The 19880-nt window shown below is 40.0% G+C and overlaps 1 protein-coding gene across 1 annotated transcript in view; it reads right to left on the bottom strand.

Annotated features, from left to right (window-relative positions):
* LOC126094026 (probable ATP-dependent RNA helicase DDX28) overlaps nt 1-19880 on the bottom strand; it is a 95936-nt gene that overhangs the window by 57163 nt on the left and 18893 nt on the right. Inside the window, exon 3 of the mRNA XM_049908764.1 lies at nt 11500-11646. Coding sequence (XP_049764721.1) covers nt 11500-11646 — 147 coding nt within the window. The remainder of the gene's footprint in view (nt 1-11499; nt 11647-19880) is intronic.

Below are 19880 nucleotides of genomic sequence, written 5' to 3'. Positions count from 1 at the left end.
ATGAAGAGCAAGGCGGACAACCAAGCACTGAGACTGATGAACTGGTCACAAAAATCAGGGAGAAGATTCAAGAAAACTGCAGATTCACAAAGACTAAACTCTTGTTTAGTTTTCCACAAATTTCACACAGTTTCTTGCATAAAATAATTTCATACACACTAGGCTATCACAAATTTTGTGCAAGATGGATACCAAAATCTTGGCACAAAATCTCAAGAACCAGCATATGGCTGCATTACTGATATTTCTTGAGTCTTATGAAATAGATGATGACGTGTTGCCTGGTCAAATTGTAACTGGAGGCAAGACTTGGGTCAAACACATGAACCCCAAGACCAAATTGCAGTCTAAAGGATTGGCAGCACATAAATCCCCCCCAAGAAAAAACAAGCAAATGCTTGAAATTTTGTCTACAAGAAAAATTATGGTGACTGTTTTTTAGGACAAGAATCATATGCTTCTTGTCGATTTTCTTGAGTGTGGCACAACAATAAACTCTGCAAGGCATTGTCATTGGAAAACTTAAGAAGAGCAATTTAGAATAAGCACAGAGGGAAGCCAAGCTCAGAAATTTTGCTCTTGCACGGCAACACTAATGCTCCATCATACAAGGCAAATCACACTTGAGAAGTACTCAATGCTTTAAGTGGGAGGTGTTTCCCCATCCGCCATAAAGTTCACATCTTGCAGCCAGTGACTTCCATCTGTTTCCAATGACGAAGACCTAGCCCGCATCATGGCATTTTGACAACACTCTGGGAATGCAGGGGGCCTGATTAACCAGTTGAAGCCTAAGGCAGCAGAATTTTATGACAATGGAATTTCAAAGCTCATTTGTCACAATGGTACATATCTAAATTTATGTGGAGACTATGCTGCAAAATGTATTTAAGTGTCACTTTCAAATAGATGAAACATTTTTCTCTACACTGTTTTTTAATACCAAAACTTAAGCTACTTTCTGGCTCGGCCTCACTGATTATCTTCCAGTGACTATAGAGAATGGTTCAAAACTTCTAATGCTGGCTGATGACATAAGTACACCAATCAAGGATCCAAACTCAACTATACCATACATAGTTCACGTAATAGGAGAAGAGCACTACAAGAGATTCGTAGCTAACAATTTAGGTCTGCCCACAGCCACAGTGTCTGCCAGCACAGTGGACTGCAATACTTTGTCACCCACCATGGCCAGCCAGGAATTCTAGCTGCTTTGGGCCCATATCAAAGCCTTCACATCACAAGCATCTGCACTTCGCATGAAGCCAGCTGGTGTTCCCACACTGCAACACCTTCACCAATGAACCCACAACCATCGATGTGCCAAAGATCGAGTCACTTTATGTTGGTACCACCGCAAATTTGGCGAGCAAGCTTCCTGTTGCTACCCAACGTGCGACTACCCCAACGCCAGTGGAAGCTGCGAGTGAGCATGCACAGATGCCATGCTGCCTCACAGCACTTGTTTATATCAGGCAGAAGGTCCGTCCAGCATTTCCTAATAGGCGCTGGGTCCAGCCTGTGGTGTCTACCCACATACAATGCTCCCTTGGTGTCAACCAAAAACACCATTCTGCCAGTCAACTTCCAAAAACACATCCATCATAACCTATAGTGTCCACCCAATGCAATAGGATCTGGGATTACACATTGCCTTCAGCTGGCAATTCATCATCAGGAACATTACAGGGACAATTATTGGTGCCAGTTTCTTAGCACATTTTCCACTCATCCCAAACACTGCTGGCTGCTGTCTCATTGACAAGGCCTCAAGTTGCACAACCGTTGAGTTCTACTGTGCTGCGCAAAACTATGCACTGAAGCTCATCCCTGCTGTTGATGCAGACCAGTACCAGATCTTTCTTGACCATTTTACAGGTATTGCATGCCCACCCGGAGCACAAAGAGAGGTACGCCACAGCACAGTCCAACATTTCTGCACCACACCTGTCCCACTGGTTTTCAGCATACCACACTGCCTCACATCAGAACAACCTGTTGCTGCTAAAGCTGAATTCAAGGCCATGATGGCACCGTTCACCATTTGGATGCCCCTGGTCCTCTCCTACCCACCTCATACCCACGAAGGGCATATCCTGTGACCTTGCAACAATTATCATGCTCTTAACACACAGACCATTCCGGACAGATATCTGATCACCAACCTCCACAGCTTCAGTCATGCCTTCAGTGGCACTTCTGTGTTGAGCATCCTAAACTGCATAAAAACATTTACACAGGTACCAGTCACCCCGCAACACATCTTGAAGACTGCCATCACATGTCCTTTGGCCTCTTCAAATCACATGTCACAATATTTGGCTTCTGAAATGCTGCACAGGCATGGCAGCAAAGGTTTGCTACATGGCCTATCCTTTTCTTTTGCATGTCTCAATAACATATTGGGGTTTTCTTCTTCACCACAACAACACCGTGGCAATCTGACAGCAGTGTTTCAATGGCTCAATGATTTAGTAGTTATCATTCACCCCTCCAAATGCATCTTTGGTGCCTTCCAGGCAACATTCCTGGGACATCAGTTTTGTGCAGATGGCATCACTCTTCCCGAAAAAAGGTCAAGCTAATCAAGAAATTCAGCACCAACAAACCTTCTGAGAACTTCACCAGTTCCTCAGAATGATGAACTTTTACAGCAGTCATCCCCCCGGCACAGCTTCCATTCAAAACCAGCTGACAGATGCCCTTGATGGGCCCAACACAAAGGGCAATAATCCCATTCTCTGAACAGATCAAAAGGACACTTCTTTCGTCACTCCCAGAAACAGACTTGCCAATGCTGCCCTTCTGGCTCAGTCCACACACGACCATTAGATTTCTTCTCAGAGCAGCCCATGCCTACTTCACACAAATGGAGTGCCCGCAATAGGGAGCTGTTTGCTACTATGAGGCGATACTGTACTTTCACCCATCACTAGAGGCCAGGAACTTCATGATATTTATCGACCAGAAATTCATCACATATCCCTCCCAGTGGACCAACAATCACTGCTCACCATACCAGTTCCTCCAACTGGAATATGTCACTCAGTTCAGCACAGACATTTGGCAGTCTCATGAATGGATGATGATGTTGCCAACAGTTTGTCACGAGCTACCATGGTCACTAGTTCCATCAATTAGCCACACTTCCTGAGGCCAGAATGTCAATACACAGCCAGGCATCTATTGTCAAGGCCCAACAACTTGTTTCTGACTGGTCACATTCTGTGACACCTCCACAGGCCAGCCACAACCTTTCTTGCTGCCTGCTTTCTGTCATCAGGCCTCTGATAGCATCCACAATCTGTGCCAACCCGGTATTAAAGCCACAACCAGACTTGTTATCAATCACTACGTGTGGCCTGACAGCTGCTCTGAATTTCATAGCCGGACCTGCTGCTATGTCGCTTGTCAGCATACAAAGGTTGGTCAGCATGTTGGTGATTTTCTTGAAGCTATAGTGAGCAAATCTCATGTCCACATTGATATTGTGAGACCCTTCCCCATCTCTGATGGCCAGTGGTATCTTTTAACCATCTTATCATCAACTATTTCATTCGCTGGCCAGAGACGAAACAAATCCTGACAACTCAGCTGAATTGATGCAAAGCATTTGAGAGTACAAAGGTAGTTCATTTGGGTACACCCCCAACCCCTTAGCCATATCACCATCAATTACAGAAGATACTTTAAATTCCAGCCGTGCCATGAGCTTGCCCAATTCTGTAGGACTCATTGTCACTGCACCACTGCATATCATCCAGCCAGCAATGGTATGGTTGAGCGACAGCGTTGCACTTTGAAGGCTGCTTTCCTTTGCCACAACACAGCTTGGGCTACTGCACTCCCCACTATCCTACTTTGTCTCTGCACCAGCTTCAAGATGGACCTCTGTGCCTCATTGGCCAAGAAGGTTTACGGGGAACCCCTTCAGGTACCTGAGGAATTTGTCAAGCCCTCTGCTACCATTTCTGCCTCCAACATACTGGCCTTCCTGGATGGGCTGCATTCCCATACTGCAAGCATCTGTCCTCAACCTGGCTCCCGGCATGGCATCCTACAGTCATCTATTCACACATATTTGGCCACTGCCACATGGGCTGAGAGGTCGGTCTGGTCTCCAACCTCCACACTCCAGTCCACAGAAGACTGGTGGATGAAGTCACCATTCACTGGAGGTTGCTATCAATGGGAACACCCAATGGTGTCTCTGGACTGTTTAAAGCCACCCTACACCTCCCCATCTGAACTTTCCTTATGCATTCCCTGACACCACTGCTGCCACCACCACCATCACTACTGCTGCTGCTGCCGCCGCCACCACCACCACCGCTGCCGCCGCCGCCACTACCGCCACCACCGTCACCGTCACCACCGCCACCGCCACCACCACCAACGCCACTGCCACCACCACCACCACCATCACCACCACCACCACCACCCCAACCACCAGCTCCCTAGTCAGCACAGCAGCTGACTGATGACCCTCAGTTCTACTCTCGGCAACGAATCCACTTGCCAGACAAATTTGCCTCCATCTTCTGCCTCTCCTGGAAAACGGAGGGAGAGAGGGTGGGGGTGAAGGCGGGAGTGGGGGTAGGGGGAAGAGGAGTGTTATGCTTCATGGTGTCTAACATCTGAAAATGCCAAGAGCATCCTGCCAAAGTACTGCCATCTTTTGGACAAGCTACGAATTTACAGTGCAGATTGATAGACAGTGTTGCTAGTAAATTTAGCCAAGCTGCAAGCATACGGCATCAACCATGCCTTGGTGCTGCTAGTGTGCAGATGGGCCACCAGACATAAAAGCAGAAGTACAGGACCCTAATGACAGAGTCTGCGAATGTGGTGCCCAATTCCTGCCAACTGTAGTTTCAGCCACTTGATATAAAGACTGAAGAACAGGATCCCAAGTTAGTTTCATGTTTCATTGATCAATCTCACAGTAACCATTATGATGCGGAACGTGTAAAGTGCATAAGAAATGCACACATAAATGAAGGCTTCTTAAAAAACACTTACAATTTTTATTACCTACCCCATTCCTCTAAATGGCACAAAATTCATCTATGGTACAGAAGGAGTTGTCAAGGAGATACGATTTCAAGTTATTTTTAAAACTGTTACTGCTGTCTGTCAGGCATTGTATTTCATCTGGTAATTTATCAAAAAGTTTTACAGCAGCATATTTTACGCCTTTCTGTGCCAAAGATAGGTTAAGCAGAGGATAGCATAAGTCTTTCTCTCTTCTTGTGTTATAATAATGAATGTCACTGTTTTTTTTTTTTTTTAACTGGTCCATGCTGTTGAGAAAGAATTTCATTACTGAGTAAATGTACTGTGAGGCTGTTATAAGAATTCCTAACCTTTTAAAGAGATGCCTACAAGATGTGCGACTGTGAGCCCCACACGTTATTCTAATCACTTTCTTTTGAGCAATGAATACTTTTTGCCTAAGTGTTGAGTTACCTCTAAATATTATTCCGTATGACATCAGCGAGTGAAAGTATGCAAAGTATGTTAGCTTGCTAATTTCCGTAACCTCAAAAACAGCACTTATTCTGATTACAAAAGTTGCTGAACCTAGTCGCTTTAGGAGATCCAAAATATGAATTTTCCAATTAAGATACTCATCTATATGTACAAAACTTAGTATGCTCCACTTCTGCTGATGTGTTATTGAAGGAACTGTACTCCTTGCAGTAGAAAATTTGATATATTGTGTTTTTTCAAAGTTCAGAGAAAGCCTATTCACAGACAACCAATCAATAACTTTTCCAAAGACATTATTTGTATCATTTTCTATTGGAGTTTCTTTCACTGAACTAATAATGATGCTTGTATCACCAGCAAACAGTATCAGTTTAGCTTCGTGTTTCAGATAAGAAGGGCGGTCATTCACATATATCAAGAACAAAGGGGGACCCATGATCAAACACTGTGGAACACCTAGCATAATTTCACCCCAGTTACATGAAGTGGAAAACTTCCTTAAATCACTTAAACCATATAAAGAAACTTTTGCTTCCTGTTTTGTAGGTACAACTTAAACCACTCATACAATTTTCCATTTATACCATAGAATTGTAATTTCTGTAACATAATGTCATGGTTCACACAATCAAATGCTTTGGATAAGAAAATTATTAGTGGTGACATTTTACTATTTAAAGACTCTATTATGTGGGCAGTGACATTGAATATTGCTGTCTCAGTGGAACAGCATTTTTGAAATCCAAACTGTGATTTACTAAGTATCCCGTTACTGCTGAGATTGCTAACCACTCGAGTACATCACTTTTCTTGACAATTTTTGAAAATGCTGTGAGCAAGGATCCTGGTTGGTAATTATTGACATCTGTGGTGTCCCCTTTTTGGTAGAGAGGCTTGACAATGGCATATTTTAACTGGTCTGGGAAAATGCCTTGAGTTAGTGATGCATTACAGATGTGACTCAGAACATCAGCTGTAACTGCTCCACATTTTCTTAACACCTTGTTACAGGTGTCATGTACTCCAACAGAACATTTATTTTTCAAAGATTTCATGATTTTCCTAATTTCACAAGAGGTTGATGGATGAAAACTAACCTAACTAGGATTTCTAAAAACTGACTGTTCCATGTACTGCCTGGCTTTTTCTTTTGAACTATTCTCACCAATTTCTTCACCTACACTTAAGAAATGGTTGTTAAATACATTAGTTACTTGTGTACTGTTGGTTTAGATGGTCTCCTTCTCATTAATAGTAACACTACCTACCCCAGTGGTTACTTTTCTGTCTCTCTTCTAACAACATTCCATACTTATTTGATTTTATTGTCTAAGTTGTTAATTTCATCTCTAACATACATATTTTTTAATTTTCTGACAACTTTTCTCGATATGTTGCAATAATTTTTATAGTGTAAAATTACTTCTGGGTCTTTACTAATTCTTGCTGCCTTAAACAATTTTCTTTTCCTTTCTAAATTCACTTTAATACCTGTAGTGATCCAAGGTTTTCAAAGAAACAGTTTGGTGTTACACTTGGTCATTTTTGGGAGGCAACAGTGTTCAAAAAGGGATATTAATTTATCAAGAAATATGTTGCATTTATCATTGGCATTTGGCTAATGATATACATCTCCCCAATTAACATTTCTTAAACTTTCTCTGAAGTGCTCTATAGATACCAGATTGACCAGCCTTACACTTTTACTTAATGATTTCTGAACTGTAAGCACTGCTAAGTTTTGTAAGTTAATCAGTTGTGCATCCTGGTCTGATAATCCACTTATCACAGAGAAGGCATGTGTTAGTTTTACATCCTCTTGCTGCACAAATACATAATCTGTTAGAGTGCTACTGTCTTGAGCTATACATGTAGGAAAATTGATCAATGGTTCTAAGTTATACGTCATTAACAACATTCTAGTTCACTTTTCCCATCAGAATTGTTTACAAAGTTTACATTGAAATCACCGCGGATTAATAACTTCTTCTTTTCGTCTGACAGACAGCATAATGGGGAGTCAAACTTTTTTATGAATAGCTCCCAATCTCCTAATGGGGACCTGTACACTGTTGCTAATATCAACACTATATTATCTAGCTGTAGTTCACATGCACAAACTTTAAAGTGCTGATCGACACAAAATTTGCTTACTTCTACAGTTTCGTACTTATACCTTTGTTTTGTGTAAATGGCAACTCCTCCTTTATCCATGCTAGATCTGCAAGTGTAAGATGCTAAATTATACCCATTTATGCTGACACTTTCCATCACCACAGTTGTGGTGTTTAGACAGACAAAGTATATCAAACTCATTCTTATTTTTGAAATCATCTAAACACACTAACAGCTCATCTACTTTTTTCTTTATTCCCCTGTTATTTTGATGAAGTAAAGTGATACTACCCTTAGCTTTATCCCTATTTACTGTACATGAAGCTTCTTTTATTCCATTTTTCTTGATTATTTTCTGTCTGGACTTTGGCTTTAATCTAAAAAACCTGTCTGCCTGGTCCCATTAACCACAGGGATCATCCATTGTGTGACTGTGGCCCCCCTTACAGTACCTGCTAATAGAGAAGCTAACTTATCTTTCCCCTTCCTATTTAGGTGCAGGCAATTTGTAGTGTATCCCCACCTACCAATAGCATCAACTGGAACAACACTCATCCGAGACTTGACAGAGTTTGCGAGTGCAGGGCCCACTTCCTGCCAACTGTAGTTTCATCACACTGTGTGCCCAATCCTGGTAATCCTGCAGGATTTTGATGCAGAGGCCACATGTGTTCCCAACCGTTGCAACTTCACTGAACCTGCATATAAAAAACACACACACACACACACACACACATATATATATATACACAGTGCATGTAAGTCATATTTATGTCATGACTGCTGCAAATGTATATTGTGACAGTGCTGTGAATTTATATTGTGACAGAGCTGTGATTTCGGAGATCACCTGAGCAACAGGTTGTATAGTGTCATCAGAAGTCACATGTACAACAGGATATGTTCTGTGCATACAGTGGTTGCCTGGGCAACTATGTACAGTGTTTTGAGTAGTCACATGTATGACAAGTTATGATCAGTGCGTATAGTGGTCATCTGAGAGACAGATTGTGAGCAGTGATGTTAGTGGTAGCTCCCATGATAGACCATGTATAGTGTTTCAGATGTTGCCCCCGCAATGGATTGTTTTTTGTGACTTTATGATCATTTTCTTGCAAACAAACAGTGCCTTTAATAAATATTAATGCTCTGAGAAATTTTTATATGCTATAACATGTCTGTTTTACTCCATAAGCAAAATACTCCAAAAGTGAAACTTCCTGGCACATCAAAACTGTGTGCCAAGCCAAGACTCAAACTTGGGACCTTTGCCTTTCATGGACAAGTGCTCTACTGAGCTACCCAAGCACGACTCATGACCCATCCCCACAACTCTAATTCCACCAGTACCTCTTCTACTACCTTCCAAACTTCACAGAAGCTCTCCTGCAAACCTTTCAGAACTAGCACTCCTGGAGGAAAGGATACTGCGGAGACATGGCTTAGTCATAGCCTGGCGGATGTTTCCAGAATGAAGGTAGGAGACGAGGTACTGGCAGAATTAGCACTGTGTGGACGGGGGTCGTGTGTCATGCTCATGTAGTTCAGTTAGTAGACCACCTGCCTGCGAAAGGCAAAGGTACCGTGTTTGAGTCTCGCTCCAGCACACGGTTCAGACCTGCAAGGAAGTTTCATATCAGTGCACACTCTGCTGCAGAGTTAAAATTTCATTCTGGAAATACTTAACACCACAAAGGCTTATATTATGCCATTTCAAACCAGCAAAGGTGACCAGCTAGAACCAGGAGCTGACATTAACAGTCACATACTGATTGAAGCACAATATATAAAATTCCTTGCAGTCTAGCTGGATAATGAGTTTAAATGGAGTCGACAAAAGGTAAAGCAGTCATGACTGAGCCAATGACACTATTCACAACCAAAGTGGTTTATTATCTGATTCTACCATGAAGCTCAGAGCAGGTGTCCTTTTAACCAATACTTGTGCAAAAAGAAAAATTAATCAAGACGCTCTGTTCAGCATGTTCTCTTCTTAGAACAACCTCTCACTGTTTTGACCTGAAGACAGCAGTGTTGGCCTATTCTGCACATTTGCATTCCTTGTTGTCTTATGGAATTACCTTCTGGAGTACTGCCACTAAAGTAAATTAAGTGTTTATTCAGCGCAAGAAAGCAGGTTCAATATTTTGACACTTCTCTCAGGAGTGTTTTTAAGTCTCTTGGAATTCTTAAACTCACTTCCCAATATGTTTGCTCTTTAATGGTTTTTGTTGCAGACAAGAAGAACCAGTTTCATCTAAACTGTGAACTGCAAAATGACAATACCAGGCACATTACAATAATGTTCATGTCATCTTGTCTAAAAGTCCAAAGAGCAAAGGCATTCCTCAAGTTCCCATCTTGCATAAAGCATGAAATTGGAAATCCCAACCAGTTCAAAATAAAATTAAAAATGTACCTCATTACTCACTCTTTCTACAAATTACCTAAATATCTAAATTCAAAGATTTATAAGTTCTAGCAAGTAACAGTATACACTGTAAACCTGCATGACAAGTGTAATGTAAATAATGTAAAAGGGCTTTGTAAGTACAGACATATGCAACTGCTTCCTTTGAGAAATATCAATGTAATCAAAGAAAATATTAAGCTAGCACTATGAGATAAACAGCAGTTATTTAATCCTCAAGTGGGTGCGCCTATGTATAAAGTGTGTCAGCCACAAATAACATTGTCTTATACCATTCCGCTGCTGTTTTGCAATTGTGAGCCCATAGCTATTCTTTCATTACTGCTTCAGCTATCACAGTTATAAACTGTGCTGTCATATGTTCAAGTAAGCAGCAGTAACATAAAATAGACGGCAAGCTACGGTGAGAAAAAATTTATGATGCATGCAAGAAAATTACCCAGATTCCCAGCTAGCAGCACAATCCCACGCTGAGGCTGTTGTCTGCAAAATAATTAGCAAATGAATAAGCAGTTGGGTGGATCTGATGCAGCTGCACTGTTTAATGCTTTAAGTGGGTCATTACTATGGGATAACACATGTACACAGCACTGGGGTGATATAAAGAAACTTATTTTATTATGGTTTAATTAAACATTGATTTAGCTCATATATTGCCAGTTTATCTTATCATTGCGTAATTAAACTAACAGTAAATGGCATTTTCACTCCTGCAGGCTAACCTTGGTAACATAAAGACAGCTACTTTTTAGATGTGCACAAAGTATGTCTTGTGCCCACTCGAGGATTAATGTAATTGAGAAGGTAGCAGCTCCTACCTTTCTTATTTACTTAATTTAATTTTAAAAGCATAAGCATGAGTAGCATTATACTGATAATTTATTGCTAATGCAATTGTTTACGATTTCATTTTCTTGTGTTAATGTTTACCTTGACTCAATCCTCAGCCCTGAAATTCTCCCTCTTGATAAGATCTACTAAAAAAATTATCAATGATCATCATTTTATACTGGCATGCTAATTACTGATGTACTGGTGATCACTCCATAGTGTTCCTCTATTATAATAAAGCAGTACTACTCCCATTACTCTTAACCACTATTAACTTTTGCTGTGTTCTAAGGTTGTGCAAACGAATCATCATATGACCTGACAACAATATGAATAAACTTCAACTCTTTAATTATTGTAGTCCTGAAATATCCCACAACTATAACCATTTATTAGGTAAATGGTGAGGTAACTTGGCCACCAAGATAAAAACTGATCAAAAACTAATAAAAGATTTCTTTCCTTTCATCAGCATATGTTCACAACTTTCTGAGTACCCTTTAGCTCTTACATAAATACAGATTTAAGGAGCAATTTAACATAGCACTACCAAGTGCATACAATGGAACAGTGTCATAATTCAGTTGTAACTCAGTGTACGTATGTTAACTGAAAATTGCTCTCACCTCTGTAAAAGCATTGATGATAAAATAATCTCCTTTGGACCTTTTATGATACCATCCTTTTGATGCTAAAGGTACAACTTCAAATTTTCTGTAGGTCTGACTTTTGTAGTGATTAAATTCTTGTCGTTTGCAGGTAATAACAGCTTCCTGAAAATTTTTTTAATGAAAATGTTTTTATTTGGCTGTATGTATCATAGAATATGTCATACACACTCTATCAACCCATGAAGTAAAAATAAAAATTAAAAATAATTTTCAGATGTAGAGGGTAATGTGCATAATAGACACAATTTGAAGATATCAATATAAACAGCACTCAAAGCCAGCAGACACTCATGTTAGCTGACCTATAAATTCTTGTTAAAGTCAACAGTCTTTCATTATCTGGCCAGCCTGTTTTGTAAGAAGGATACTAAAAGTGGAGGAGTCTGTATTTTTCTTAAATCTGATGTTGAACACAAAAGAAGGTGTGAGGCAGAAATGCTGAGTGTTGAATATCATCTTGACGCTTCTGGTGTTCAGTTGCATGGAGAGCTGTGTAACACAATATTTATAGCAATATGTAGATCATCTTGTAATAAATTAGAGTCTCTGCTGGACATTATGTTTACTAAAAAAGACATTTTAATTGTCTTCAACATGTTATCTCTTGTAAACAGGCTGACTAAAATAACAAGTAGAACAGCAAGACTTATAGACAACACATTTTCAAATGTGAAACCTCAGTCAGAGAAATTATTAACACTAATTTAGGACTGTCTGATCATAGTGCCATCATTCTTACAATTCCAGCTCTCCCTGTGAAAGGAAGAGATGTATTTCTTGCTTGTAAAAGAAATTCTCTGCAGAAAACTGCTAGTTTTGTAGATCGTCTAATTAATGAATCCTGGTTAGAAGTGCTTCCACAGTCAAGTACTGACAATGCTTTTAATGTTCTCTCATAAGTGTTCATGATTAATTTTGAAATGTATTTTCCAAATAAACTGACCAGAGACCATTCATATGGGATCACTAAATCTAGTACCTAGATTAAATCAGGCATTAAGATTTCCTGTAGGACTCTAAAAAGACTCAGTACTCATACGAGCAGTTGCATAGATCCCCAATTTTTTAGAACATATAAAGACTTACAACAAAATATGTCAACAGATAATTGCACAGGCAAATTTGCTTAGAGACGATAGCATAGTAAGTCAGTCAGACTATGAATCAAAATCTACGTGGGAAACTGTACAAAATAAGACAGGGAAGAGATATATCTAGCAGGAAATCACACTTACAAATGCTGACAACATCAATATTGGCAAAAAAAGACCCACCAAATTACATAAATGATTATTTTATCAATGTTTCCCAAACATTAAATTTCACAAATCAGGACAAACTTATGAATTGTACATCAGCATACAGCATAAGTTTAGCTCCAATTAGTGGACATGAAGTAGTAAGGGTGATTAAAAGTATCAAATGTAAAATGTCAGCAGGTGTAGATGGAATACCATTGTCACTTATAATCCTTTCTGCTTCACAAATTGCAAAGTCCTTGGTATACAGTGTTAATTTATCACTCACTGAGAGTGTGTTCCCACACAGACTATATATTTTGAAAGTGATACCTTTATTCAAGAATCAATACGCATAAAGTTGAAAATTATTGACCTATATCTCCCTGTTCAGCATTCTCTAAAGTATTTGAGAGGTTAATGGAATAACAAATCATCATGCACTTAAATTACCATGAACTGTTGAACAAAAACCAATATAGCTTTCCAGCAGGTAGAAGTACAGAAAAAGCTACAATGCGTTACACTGATGAAATAATTGGAAACCCAGATAACAACACTGTTCTACGACTTAATTTAGATCATTCTAAAGCTTGAGGTACTGTTAGTCATGAAACTCTTTTAGATAAGTTGGAAGCAATGGCAATAAATGGAAAAATGGAGAACTGAAAAATGGCTTCAATTTTATTTGCAAAATAGGTCACAGGTTGAGGAACTCACTTCAGCTCATTTTAATCATAAAGTCAGATTAGTATCTGGAGCAAAAAGAATTGAAATAGGTGTACCACAGTGTAGTGTGTTAGTCATGGTTCAATATCAACAGGCTGACCCTTAGTGTGAACCAAACAAATTTTGTTCAGTTTGGGGGAAAAAAAAAAAAAAAAAGATCGTCAGTAAAATTCAAAATTCTCCAAGAGACTCAGTTCTGCTTGCTTTGCTCTAGAATCATTTCTTAAGTATACCCCTCACAAGGCAATTGAATGGCTTACTCTGGTTACTTCAAGTCCCTTGTAGATTAGGGAATAGTTTTTTTAGGGTAAAAGTAGTTGTCAGTTGAATAAAATTTTACATTACACAAAAGGACTATTCACATCTCATCACACATATGTACAAAGGTGCACTGCAAATCCCTGTTTAAAAAGTTTTATTTGCTTATACGTACACATATGTATATTTATGAGCTAATCTCAGAGACCTGCAAACTACTAGCAATTATAGCTATAACACTCATAACTGTGGGTCCCTCGATGTAGAGCGAGCAAGAACAACTCACACTCAAAGACATAGAGTTGTTCTTTATAATGCATTAACAACATATTTATAGAGGGTGGAGAAGGAAACACCGATTAGAGCAGAGTTAAAATCATTTCTTGTACAGATGTGTTAGTACAGTGTAAATGAATGTTTTGGCTTACAGAAACACAGAGTAATTCTAAAGATGGGCCTAATTTCAGCTGGCTATATTTCCTGGACTATATCCCATATTCTGTAAATCACATCTGATTAACACACATGAAAATTTACAGATTTTCGATATGCCCTCCCCTGGCTGCAAGTGTGACATCTAGACAGTAGCTGAATTTATACCACATGCAATAATGAACATCTTGAGTCACTGAGTTCATCACAGCTGTTGGGATTTAATTTTCATTACTATTGCTCCAGTTTCTTGTATAGAAATTTTAGTTCTGTCTAAATCAAATGACGGAAACTCCACGTTGGAATACCCTTGGTTGAGGGCAGGATAATTTTGATGAACAGAGAATGTGTTGTAAGGATAACTCCCATCTGCACAGTTTAGAAAAGATGGAGACGGAAATCTAGCCTCTCATGTCAAAGATAACAATCACTTCCTTGACCAACTCTCGACCATCCTGACCCCTTTACCACCTGGCTTCCTGCTCGTCACTGTTTATGCTACTTCCCTATACACTATCATCCCTCATGTCTATGGCCTTGCTGCTATTGAACACTACCTCTCCCAAAGTCCTTTAGACTACAAACCCATTACCTCATTCCTCATACACCTTACTAACTTTATCCTAACACACACTACTTCTCCTATGACGAGAAGATATACAAACGAATCTGTGGTATTTGTAACGTCTAGAGAAACAAAAACAATATATTATGTAGTAATTAGAGAATTAGATGTATCATATTGTGTCATTGCATAAAATTATGTATTTTTTTTTATTATTTATTTTTGAAAACGTCTGCGTCGGCGAGTAATAAAACCGACACAGAAGATAAATGTTAAACAGAGATAAAAGAAATGAACTAGTATATAATACGTGATGTAGATTAATGTCTTTGTCTTCTTAGTTTGGAAGTTGCGCGAGTAAGATCTCCTGTTGTTGTCATAGAGAACGCGAATGTAGCACTCTTTTGTCGAGACTAATCATTTTACGCCATTACGTCTGAATTCACAAAGGTCTGTAATCACTGAGATATTTAAAGGTTTTAATAGAGTTGTTTAAATGAAAACTTGTATCATTTATTGTTAAGCTTGCTTGCATATTATCCCATCCTGTTGAAACATTTTTCAGTTATATAAATATTATCTGTGGTGCTGAGCTGCGTGGAGAACGAAAAGCCGCTGCCGCGGCGTATTTAAACGACTTACGATATAGTCGAGCATACCGCAAGGAAGCGGTAAAATAATAGTAAAATAATATTATTTCTTTTAGCTCCCAGACTGGCAGTGAAGATCAGCGGATTTTATGATGTGTTGCAGATTGACGCGGGCTGCTGATAGGATATAATTTACAGTGCAAATAATTTAATGTACCTTCAGAATCTGATAGGAATCTTGCTGTGCTCCGTTCTGATCTGGCAAACTTTATAGTGACAACGTATTTTTTAATGAGAGTCTCATGTTCTTGGGCTAGTCGTGGTGTGAAATAGCATTTTAACGAGAGATAAAATCCACTGCGAACTTGTGTTTTTGAACGATCATACGGACTGTAACATTAGTGTGCATAACAAAGTAATTTCAACTTTTACTCATTATGAAGTAGGGAAGATATATTGATTTCTAGCATGAGTTGCAGTTACGAAAAATCGTTCCTTAAATTGTAGGCCAGATCCAGAACAATCAAACTTCCATATATACATTTTATTCCGCTAAAAGGTAATGATGATAATGAAAAGCAAAGCACAGCATTGATAAAAGTATTTCACGTAACTCTTTCCGTAAATGTGTTGTTACAAAGAGAATAAAGAAACCATAGAGCAACAATTTATCAATTCGCGAGAAAGAGAATTATTACGCGAAACTGTCGCCCAAAAACGCGGGGCTCGAATTTGCAGTGGCCACAAATATAAAATTTTATGTATTTTTCTTTCAGTGTTGATTGTTATGTATGTATAGATATATATATGTATTTAGTGATGAATGTATGTATGTATATCATGATCAATGCTATGTATTAATGAATGTGTAAACACTCTTTCATGACAAAACGTACTACTGCAAACGAGTCTGAGAAGACGATCCTGATAGTACTGAGAAGCTGTAACGACTACGTAATCCGGGGGCAGCCGAACCCCGAGATAAGATAAACTAAAGGTAAGACTACAGTGTAGTTGTCCTGTTTGTAGAAGTCGAGCTCCAGTGAAGTGATCTCATTTCGCTAGTGGTGTGCATATTGTACGTAGTTTGATGTTAGTGTTTGTGACAGGACAAAGATTGGTAGATAGTAAATTTTAGTGTGCAGTTAGTGTAGATAAATTAACGTATTTTGTGTGCAAGGGGCAAAACTGTCAGACTTTGTGTTTTAGTAAGCAATTTAGGAATATGGTTAAGTTGCGTAGTCAACGTCCGAGCAATATGGATACTGAGGAACAACAATTAGTTAGTGCAGGAAATGTGGAACCGGGTACCTCAAGTAGTACTAGTACTCTCTTTGAGGATATAACATGTGAGAATGTGGGGGCAGGGGCACAGGAAGTGGTGCCACCGCCCACTAGTCCTCAAGGGGATGTAGAGAAAGAAGTTGTACCACCACCAGAAAAGCAGGAACCAGAGAGTGGTAATCTACCTGGTGGGTATTCGCTTCAGGCTATATTAGAGCGCGTGCTGAATTACCAGGCAGAATTTGCCCAGCAAGCTGAGCGAGATCGCCAGTTAACAGAAAGTTTCCTTGCCCAGCAAGCTGAGCGAGATCGCCGGCAAGCTGAGCGGGACCAGCAACTTGTGCAATCGTTAGAAAACATGAAAAAAGAGATTGCAGATATGAAACAGAATTATGAGTCGATACCTAAGGCCGTGCAGGAGCTGACTGAACAGGTCAACAACCTGCAAGTAGCAAACACTAACAGGGTAGACGAAATAGGTGTATTAGCTAATCGAGTAGAAAAGCTAGAAATAGATTCCACGCAGCTTGTAGAGCAGAAGTGGAACGAACAAGCAACTAAAATTGAAACAGAATTCAACTCATGGCTAGAAGTGAAGGAGTGTGAGATTGACAAGAACATTAATTCCAAAGTACAAGCAGCCATAGCAAATAGAGATCCCGAAACGTTCAGTACCGCAGTAAATAGTCAGGTACAGAACGACGTGCAAACCATCAAACAAATACTCAGGGAGGATATTCCGCAGTGGCAAGCAAATATGAACAAACGGATATCCGACCTGGAGAAGGGTTTAGTACAAAGCAGAAAGCATTTGGAACAGGAACCTCTGTCGCCAACAGCCCACGGTTTTGGCAACGCACAAACTTATACGCGATACAACAATGGGGAATCTGTAGTCGATAATGCGAAGAGCTGTAGCTTCGGTTCGGAGCACACAGCATATGTCCCAGGAGCAAAACCATGTAGTTCAAAAATATTAGTGGAAGAAAGTTTAATCAAAAATAGACAATTTCAAACGTTTACTACTGAACGGAAATCAGTACACCCAGTAGTATTCATAAAAAGCTTTAAAAATATCTTGCCCAGTGTGTGGAATGAAACACAGAAAATTCAATACGTAATGTCGTACATTCAAGGTGACGCAGCGTTGTGGGCTACAGAAGTAGCAGACAGCTGCGTGACATATGAACAGTTCGAAAGGGCATTTCTGTCGAAATATTGGTCGCCTTGTATACAAGAGCGGCTAAGAAAAGAAGTATATAACCCCGAACCGTACTCACCTCGTCTGGGGAATTTGAGACGGTATTTTGAAAAATATATAAACAAAACACGCTACTGGGACGAACCTATATCACCAAGAGACATAATAAGACTACTAAAATCACATTTACCCATTCATATCAAAGAGAAATTAATACACGTACCAGAAAGCGATATGGAAAACTTCCTGTCTGTTCTAGATTCTATAGACTTGATACAGGAAGACGCAAAATCAGCGTGTGATCACTCGCGGAATAATGGGTCAGGATGTAAACATGACAGAAATAGTAGTGCACAAAACCACAACCATGGAAATAGTGGGGGTGGTAACAAGCGGCAAGAACATTCGCAAAATGGTAGTAATGGTAGAGGCCAGAACGGGTATGGACAAACAACTTATAACAAAAAGCGTCGATTTGACGACCGGTACGAATCCGGAATGTCAGGGACCAACCGCTGGAAAAATGCGCGAGGTCAGTGGCAGAGCAATTATAGTGAGAGTAATCGAAATTGGCAGCAAAATCAGCGAAGAAGCCCAGAGCGACAGGGTAATGACCGGTATGATAACAATAGACCACCACCGCAAAACGCGCCTATTGCGCAGCCGTGGCGGCCGACAAATCAGAGTGTACATATAGTGGAGGTCGCGGACAATAGCCGTCCAAGTCCTTCACAAGTAACTAATCCAACAAACTAGAATCGGCCTCGATATGCTCTCCATCGATGGCCGAGGGATGGAGTGAGAGCAACACGAGTGATAATAATATACCTGGGATACGTATGCTGCGATACAACGATGGTGTCAGTATGGATAAAGATCTACTGAACGAACCGCACGAATGTAAGAAAGATAATAACGAAAATGTGCAAGCTATTATCGAAGCGAAAATCAATGATGTTGCAGTGAATATAATCATCGACACAGGTGCCTCAGTAAGTGTAATGAGTATGGAGTTATTTAAGGCACTGGGAAAAGGACATAGCATTCCGACTTTCCCGGTTAATAATTGTAAGGTGTCTGGAGCCATTAGTGCACAGAGCCAATCAGTTAAGTACCAGGTGCAGGTGGAGATTTGTAAGGAGGGCGAAGCCATAGTGAGCTCGTTCCTCGTTGTTAAAGGATTGAAGGTGGCCTGCATTCTGGGAGTAGATTTTCTCCGCGAGAGGGACGCATTGATCGACCTCTCCTTGGGGAAATTAAGCATAGTTAATAGGGGTAGGAGGATTGAATTATCTATGATGAAATCGAAGGAGGTACTTGTGCCGTGTTGTAATCGAATCAATATCAAGGGTAGGAACCCTTGGGTACTACACCTTGATGATTTGTCACATGCAGCAGACCTCTATTATCCGAATTTAGAGGATCGAAATTTTGAAATAAATGTTCAGGCATTTAAAACCAAAGTGCAGGAATCTGAAGGGTTAAGCGATACACAAAAGCAACAGTTGACGCAGCTGCTATCGGAATACACTATGGTATTTACCGACCGACCAGGAATAGTCAAAGGGTACCACTATCACATAGAGGTGAAGCCCCATAAAACATACTGTCGCGCAACTTACTCCATCCCTTGGTCGAGGAGGGAATTGGTAGCTAAAGAGATTCGGAAGATGTTAGAGTGGGATATCATTGAGCTCTCCTTCTCTCCATATAGTAGTCCTCTTGTAGCAGTGGCGAAAGCCAATGGAAAAATCAGGCTAGTGTTAGATGCGAGGGACATTAACAAAATTATCATACCTGTCCGGACTCGCCCTGAGAATTTAGATGAGCAGATACAAAAATTTCATGGAGTACAGTACTTGACCTCGGTCGATCTTAAAAGTTCATATTGGCAAATTCCCCTTACACCGGAATCCAGGAAGTACACAGCTTTCATATTCGGAGGGCGAAGTTACCAATTCAAGGTACTTCCCTTCGGATTGAATGTGAGTGCCGGAGTGTTTATTACTGCACTAGACACGGTATTGGGTCCAGACTTA

This window comes from Schistocerca cancellata, chromosome 1 (assembly GCF_023864275.1).
Source record: "Schistocerca cancellata isolate TAMUIC-IGC-003103 chromosome 1, iqSchCanc2.1, whole genome shotgun sequence".
Lineage (NCBI taxonomy): Eukaryota > Metazoa > Arthropoda > Insecta > Orthoptera > Acrididae > Schistocerca > Schistocerca cancellata.
Note: the sequence above shows the minus strand (reverse complement) of the source record. Positions and strands in the feature narration are given on the sequence as shown.